Source organism: Bison bison, unplaced genomic scaffold, assembly GCF_000754665.1.
Source record: "Bison bison bison isolate TAMUID 2011002044 unplaced genomic scaffold, Bison_UMD1.0 scf7180017864383, whole genome shotgun sequence".
NCBI lineage: Eukaryota > Metazoa > Chordata > Mammalia > Artiodactyla > Bovidae > Bison > Bison bison.
In genome coordinates, this window is record NW_011494955.1 from 2,125,795 (window position 1) to 2,133,900 (window position 8,106).

Below are 8,106 nucleotides of genomic sequence, written 5' to 3' on the forward strand. Positions count from 1 at the left end.
CCCCTCGGCCGCGCCCCCCGCAGCCCCGGGTGCGCTTCCCCGTCCGTACCAGTGGCCTCAGGAGCCGGAAGATGGCGCAGACGCACAAAGCACTGCCGAGGCTGCGTCGCGGTTGGACAGGCGCCGCAGTGTCTTCTGGGAAACGTAGTCTCTGTCCTCAAGGCTGGACCCAAGGAGCGCGTCTCGCGATGCTTCGAGTGGGCGGGGCTCGTGCGTAGGTCGGTGCGTGGGAAATCGTCTGGGAAAAGAAGGAGCCTTGTGGGTTTCGTGGGTCGCCGGGTGAGTACCTGGGCATCGGGCGCGCTCTCCTCGCGTGGGTGTCTCCCTGATGCAGGTGAGTGTGGGCGTGGCCGTACCCGCGTAAGCTGTGTTCGGTTCTGATCCGGTCGTTGAGTGTGTGACTGGGACCGTTAAACGCCGGGTACATGTTTGTGTGTGTAAAATTAGTATATGAAACAAATCCCACTATTAAATCACCGTCGCCGTGGAACAGCCATGTTACTGGAAGGCTTGGAGGGAGGAAAAAGCCCGAGAGTTCATTTGGTAACTAATTTTAAAACGTTGTTGTCGCTCAGTCGTGTCCGACTCTTTGCGACCCCAAACACTCCAGGTTCCCTGCCCTTCACTATCTCCCGGACTTATCTCAAATCCTGTCCATCGAGTCAATGATGCCATCCAACCATCCTGTCCTCTGTCGTCGCCTGTCCTGTCCTCCATCTTTCCCAGCATACGGGTCTTTTCCAGTGAATGGGCTCTTCACACCAGGTGGCCAAAGTATTGGCCAGGTGGCTCAGTGGTAAAGAATGGGCCTGCCGGACAGGAGACGCGGATTCGATCCGTGTGTCAAAGAGATCCCCTGGAGAAGGAAATGGCAACCCGCTCAAGTATTCTTGCCTGGAGAATCCCATGGATGGAGAAACTTGGTGGGCCATATACTCCATGTGGTCGCAGAGAGTCCGACACGACTTAGGGACTAAACAGTTTTAAAACATTGTAAAAAAAATGCTGAAATACTTGCAGATTATGAAGGAAAATACAGAATCAGCAAAAAGGTTTTGAAGGAGATGTCAAAGAGTTTTCAGTTATGAGATGATATTTTTCGGCTTAGATCTCTAGCTACAGGTAGTTCAACTTTGGTTTGTGAAAGCGTGAGAAGCCCTGAACTTTGCCCATCCCGGAACATAATGGTCTGATATGGTGGGAAGTCCAGTGGATCTGCTCAGTTCAGTTCGGTTCAGTCGCTCAGTCATTTCCGACTCTTTGCGACCCCATGAATTGCAGCACGCCAGGCCTCCCTGTCCATCACCAACTCCCGGAGTTCACTGAGACTCACGTCCATAGAGTCGGTGATGCCATCCAGCCATCTCATCCGCTGTCGTCCCCTTCTCCTCCTGCCCCCAGCTGAGACCCTGTTAAACCTGGCCTGTGAATGAGGAAAGCATTTCTGTGCAGGGTGATACACTCCTGAGCCAGACCCAGCCCAGCGCCCTGGCCTCTGAGTTGTCCTAGAATACGCCGTCTTGCATCTGCCTTCTTGAAACGTTTTTCTGAAATCTGTGCATATTCACGTTGTTGCACGTCTGAAGAATGCTTTTCTCTAAGTTAGTTTCAAAATGTAATTTAAACCCAATAAAAATACCAGTACTGTTTCTCCATTGGAAATAGGTTGATACTAAAGCTCAAAGTAAAAAGTAAACTTGCAAAAATGGCTAAGAACATTCTGAGAAAGGAAAGCTATAAAGTATGCTAACATGACCAGATATTAAACATATTAAAGAGGGTCTATAATTGTAACTACTGCGTGGTATCGGTTCATGAATTGTTAGGTGGGAGAGACTAGACTGTCCAGAAATATCAAGTGCAGAGGGAAATCTACTGTATATAAATGTAGCATATCATTGGGATAAAAATGGATTTTTTAATAAAAAAGCTTGTGGAATAACTGGATAGTCAGTTGGAAAAAAATAAAATTATATTAATACCTCACATAATGCAAAAGAATAAACTCCAAATTGGCTTGAGTTCTAATTTAAACAGCAGACATGTACAGAGGTGAATTCCCTTATGACTTGGATGTGTGGAAAGACTTTCTGACTTAAAAATCCAGATGTAATAAAAGACTGCTGCACTTGAGAACTTGAGAGTGGCATTGAAACATGTATAATATCGTGTGTGAGGCGAGTCGCCAGTCCAGGTTCGATGCACGAAACTGGATGCTTGGAGCTGGTGCACTGGGATGACCCAGAGGGATGGTAGGGAAGGGAGGAGGGTTCAGGATGGGGAACATGTGTATACCTGTGGCGGATTCATGTTGATATATGGCAAAACCAATACAATATTGTAAAGTTAAAAAATAAAATTAAAAACAACAAAAAAACTAAAGCACCTATGTAAGGCAAAATACACCGTCAGCAAAGGCGAAACACAAATGACAAAATTTTTACAAGTTTATGAATCTCAGATAAGGAGTTAACATTCCTAATAAGTAAAAACCAAAAGCCAAAAAATGCAGCCTCTGAACTCAATTTAGTAGATTGTTTTTCATAATCGCTTTGGAATCGTGATTTGGAAACTATTTTATGTGCATTATTGTTATTGCTTAGTTGCCAAGTCATGCCTGACTCTGCGACCCCATGGACTGCAGCACGCCAGGCTTCCCTGTCCTTCACTGTCTCCCAGAGCTTGCTCAAACTCATGTTCATTGAGTCGGTGATGCCATCCAACCATCTCATCCTCTGTTGTCCCCTTCTCCTCCTGCCCTCAATTGTTCCCAGCATTGGCTTCTTTAGAATTGAGCAACTGAATAAATGCGTTGATTTGTTGGTGGCCAATGTTTTACTGTGGGAAAAGAGAGATATAAATAAAGGATAACAGAAGATAAAGAACCGCCCCATGATGTTGAGTTGGTGTGCACTCATGATTAAAAATATGTTTGTGCAGCTCACTGAGATCAGTGTTAACACCCATAGTGATGGCATGCTAAGATCAGGTACTCATGATAGATGCGGTGGAAGTGGCACTTGGCCTTTATGATCTTCCTCCCAAAACACAGAGCCTCCTTTTGATGACAGCATGGCAGACAAATGGCAGTCCGTGGACACCGGACAAAACACCTGCCCTGAATGCCACGAAAGTGGAGGGCGGTCATTGTAAACAAGGAGAGTCTGAGAAACCATCACAACTAGAAGGGGCCTACTGAGACACAACTAAAAATAAGTATCCTGAGTGAGATCCTGGAAAAACCGGAGGACGTCAGATAAAGTGGGAGAGAGAAAGTGTGGACTTTAATAATAATGCATCCGTGTTGGTTCATTAATTGTTAAAAAAAATTAACCAAAACTGGGTGCAGAGTATGTGGGAACCTTCTGTACTATCTTTGCAGTTTTTCTGTAAATCAAAAACTTCTAAAATAAAAGTTGATTTGAATTAATTAGTCTTACTCTTTTTTTTTAAGTGTGTGTTTGTATAATTTTCTACTTCTCTATTTGGTGAAGGAGCGTGGAAGCAATGATACCTCAGTGCAATAAGCAGACCTTGGTCTCTAAATACCATTCTCTAATAAAAAGGAACCAAAGCTTATTGGGGTGATGTCTGATTCCAGGATGATGGCAGGGAAAGTACAAAATGAGAATGGAATATCTTCTTATGCCCAAAAGTGGGGAGATGCTAAAAACATATCACAGAGGATCCCCTGCCCACAAGTGCAGTGGTCTTATATAGTATAAAACTTGCCATCCCACTTTATATACAAATAGAAAACTAGATAATATGTAGGAAACAAGTCTTTTCAGGTACTGGACACCTGGTAATGCGAGACTTTGGTCCCTGAGAGAGGGGAGAATAAATGACTTCTACAGCAGCAACGGCTTTCTCTCTGGAGGCATATTGCAGACAATACAGGAAGGAGGAACGCAAGCAGAGCACACCAGATTTCCTAAAGTGAGACAAACAGCAGAGCTGGGGAAACTCAGGTAACTGGAATTTGCCAAGCGGAGTGTGGAAGAGGAAGGAAGGATGGGAGGGAGGTACTCGGAGAAGGAGCTCCAGAAATATGCACAGGAGTCTCCCTGAGTTCTTAAGCTGTGCATGTATCTATTTAAAGGGAAATTCTAGAATGTGCAAAACTGTAGGGACAGAAAGATCAGTGGTTGCTGTGGTCCACAGGTTCAGGGAAAGTTGGAAAAGGAATGGAAGGGGAATTTGGGGGATGATGGAAATCTTGCATACCTTGATTGAGTTGGTGATCACATGGATGTAGATATTTGTTGAAGCTCTTTGAAGCATATTCTCCAGAATTCCATTTGAGGAGGGCTTTTGTGGGCATAACTAGGACAATCTGAGCATCAGTATAATTAGAGTAACAGTGCGCTGCTGCTGCTAAGTCGCTTCAGTCGTGTCTGACTCTGTGTGACCCCATAGACAGCAGCCCACCAGGCTCCCCCGTCCCTGGGATTCTCCAGGCAAGAACACTGGAGTGGGTTGCCATTTCCTCCTCTGATGCATGAAAGTGAAAAGTCAAAGTGAAGTCGCTCAGTCGTGTCCGACTCTTAGTGACCCCATGGACTGCAGCCTACCAGGCTCCTCTGTCCATAGGATTTTCCAGGCAAGAGTACTGGAATGGGGTGCCATGGCCTCCTCCAGAGTAACAGTATAAGTGAACATATTTCATATATTCATACTAAAATAAATGATGACTGAATGAGAAGAGAAAGAACTTACAGAATTTCAACCAGTGAATGTAGAAGGAATGATAGATCTATAAGATATCTTCAGCCATCCTGATTCTAAAGCTGTTGCTGAAGATTGATAACAGGATATCTTTGTAGTCTCAAATTTAGCTCCTCACAGATAACTGGCTACAAAAACAAAAGTAGTCACTTTAGAGCGCTCGCCGATAATCAGATGCTTCGAATCTGCAACTGTCTTCTGGACTGTAGGTTCTCAAGGTTGTGAAGTTCAGTCTTGCTGCTCAGTCACTTCTTGGTTTAATAAAGTAGCCAGATCTTGTCTCTAAGATTTTGATGTTTTTTGTTCATAATGAACTTTTTACATTGATCTTTATTTTTAAAAACATTTCATCGATGTATCGTGTGTTCTGGTTTCTGGTTCTGTTTGGGTTTTTGGTGCCCCCTTAAATGTTATGTGTGAAGGAGCGCTCCACTCCCTGAGCTGTAGTTCTGGGCGTTCAAATGAGGGGGAGGAGCAAAGGAGGAGTGCGAGAACAGAGGCGCTGCGGGAGCTGAGGACATTCTGCCCTACTCTCAGGGTCCCCTCCCTTTCGTTCTTCAGTGGCTAACGTGTTAGTCGCGTCCGACTCTTGTGACCCCATGGACTGTAGCCCACCAGGCTCCTCTGTCCATGGAATTTACCAGGCAGGAATACTGGAGTGGGTCATCATTTCCTTCTCCAGGGGATCTTCCTGACCCAGGGATCGAACCCAAGTCTCCCACATTGCAGACAGGTTCGTTAGCGTCTGAGCCACCAGGGAAGCTCTTCTTTGGAGGTATTTCAGCATATTCACAGGGTTGTGTAACTATCAGCACGACCTAAACTTGAAACATTTTCATCACCAAAGAAGAAAGCCTGATGTTCCTGCTCATTCTTCATTTCCTCCCCTCAGCCCAAACAACCACGGATTTACTTTCTCTGACATTTTTGCCTATTCTGGATATTTCATATCAAATGGGCTCATACAATACGTAGTCTTTTGTGACTGGCTTTTCACATAGTGTAATGTTTTCAAGGTTCATCCTTGTAGCTTGGTGTCAGTACATCATTGCTTTTATTACAGTTGATGACTGAATAATAAGGGCATTTGGGTTGTTTGCACTCTGGCCATCATGAATAATGTTCCAACCATCATTATTATTAATGAGCTGTTATTAATGGCTGTTACGAACCATTTGTGTACCAGTTTCTGCATGGATGTGTGTTTTCATTTTTCTTAGGTATATATACATCTATGACTGTAACTGCTGGGTCATGTAGTAACTCTAGCTTTTTAAGGAATGTCTGGAATGTTTCCGCAAGGCAGCTACTTCATTTTAAATTCCCACTGGCAATGTATGAGGTTCAGCGTCTCCACATCCTCACCAACAGTTTGTCTGACTTTTTGATTCCAGCCATTTTTGTGGGTGTGAAATGGCAAGTCGTCATGGTTTTGATTTAAATTTCCCTAAGGACTGATGTGGAGAAGGCAATGGCACCCCACTCCAGTACTCTTGCCTGGAAACTCCCATGGACGGAGGAGCCTGGTGGGCTGCAGTCCTTGGGATCGCTGAGAGTCAGACACGACTGAGCGACTTCCCTTTCACTTTTCACTTTCATGCGCTGGAGAAGGAAATGGCAACCCACTCCAGTACTCTTGCCTGGAAACTCCCATGGACGGAGGAGCCTGGTGGGCTGCAGTCCTTGGGATCGCTGAGAGTCAGACACGACTGAGCGACTTCCCTTTCACTTTTCACTTTCATGCGCTGGAGAAGGAAATGGCAACCCACTCCAGTGTTCTTGCCTGGAGAATCCCAGGGACGGGGGAGCCTGGTGGGCTGCTGTCTATGGGGTCGCACAGAGTCAGACACAACTGAAGTGACTTAGCGGCAGCAGCAAGGACTGATGATTTGAGCATCTTTTCAAGTGCTTTGGACTTCGTTTATATTCTTTGGAGAGATGTCTGTCCATATCCTTTGCCCATTTTAGAATTGTGTTCGGGTGCTAAAGCAATTTATTGGAGGAAGAATAGCATTTTGAACAAATAATGCTGGCACCATTGGACATCCACAGCAACAAAAGAACTTCGACCTCCGCCTGTTATAAAATTTAACTCAAAATAGAGTACAGACTTAAATTTGCTCCAGTATTAATCCATGAAAAAACAAATATATCTTCATTGTGACAATGAGAGCAAAGTAAATGGGTCCTTCTGTCTCGGATTCTATACTCTAGTACTCAAGATCATGTACTTAGACTACTCCATTAAATTTAATGTGCTAGGCAGACATCTGCTGATTATTGATTTGAAAATGATAAATTTGTTTTTTATGCAAGTCAGTAAATTTTGATGCAAGCTTTGTAGAGGGTTCTGCCAACAGAAGCTTAAAAGGTAATAGTTGAAAACAAAAAAAAAAATGTTATCACCTATCTTCTTCAAGGTAAAGATGCCCATACATCTTTATGGGCATTCAAGATTCTTCATACATCTGTGAAATGTGGGAAAGGCTGCCAAAACCTGCATGTTTACTGATACGTCTTAACTTGCATGTTTGCACTGTTTCAGAAAGCCAGAGGTTAGGTACAGTCGGAATTTCAACGTTAAAACACAAAACCAACTAGTTTTTGTGGATTGTGTTCCTTTTACTTTCTTATATATAGGAACTGCTTTCCAATAGTGCAATGTAGTTGTAACAGATTAATTCCCCCTTTAAGAAAAACAAAGCCCCAGAAATACAGGTTGCTTCAGTATCACACAATTAGTTTTATAATTTCAAACAAATGTATTTATTTCTCTACTTTTAACCATGTTGTTTATATTCAACATGTTATTACTATATACAGTGTTTCAATATCTTTGTAAATATAACATTTGCATTTTGTACATTTCTTCCATACAAACATTTCCAGGTTTTTGTCATTGGTTCCTTTGATGAGAAGTTACTCTGAAGCTCCATATCCTATAACGCGATTTCAGAAAAGGTGAGGCATGACTGGACGAGAGCTAGGAGTTTATTAAACATTTTCAGACACACGCTGAATAGGAACAAGAGGGTGTAAAAGAACCAAGTACTGAAAGAATGGCCTTGTGCTCTGCTTTTCTTTATAACGTGTATCAATTCCCAGTATTTATCAGTATCTGTTTTCCTATTAAATTTCTCCCACACTGGAACCTCAGCTCCGCGGATGGCGATTTTGGCACGTTCCTAGTTGTCCCCAGCGCCTGCAACAGTGCTCGGCGAACTGTGCTGTCCTTGGTCGCTCGGTCCTGTCAGACTCTAGCCCGCCAGGCTCCTCTGTCCATGGGATTCTCCAGGGAACAACACTGGAGTGGGTTGCCACGTCCTCCTCCAGAGATCTTCCAGCCCAGGGAAGGAACCCAGGTCTTCCGCATTTGCA

The 8,106-nt window shown here is 44.0% G+C and overlaps 2 protein-coding genes across 4 annotated transcripts in view; one reads left to right on the top strand and one right to left on the bottom strand.

The window, feature by feature from the left end:
- Positions 1 to 112, bottom strand: part of ZNF582 (zinc finger protein 582) — a 12,385-nt gene extending 12,273 nt beyond the window's left edge. Inside the window, exon 1 of one of the 3 annotated variants that reach the window (XM_010857713.1) lies at positions 50 to 112. The gene's annotated coding sequence lies outside the window, so the exon portion shown is untranslated. Of the gene's footprint in view, positions 1 to 3 lie in introns of all 3 variants that reach the window. The other 2 variants (XM_010857710.1, XM_010857711.1) reach the window with 2 other exon arrangements.
- LOC105001673 (SH3 domain-containing protein C23A1.17-like) overlaps positions 1 to 218 on the top strand; it is a 561-nt gene extending 343 nt beyond the window's left edge. Inside the window, exon 2 of the mRNA XM_010858056.1 lies at positions 1 to 218. Coding sequence (XP_010856358.1) covers positions 1 to 218 — 218 coding nt within the window.
- Positions 219 to 8,106: the final 7,888 nt, after the last annotated feature.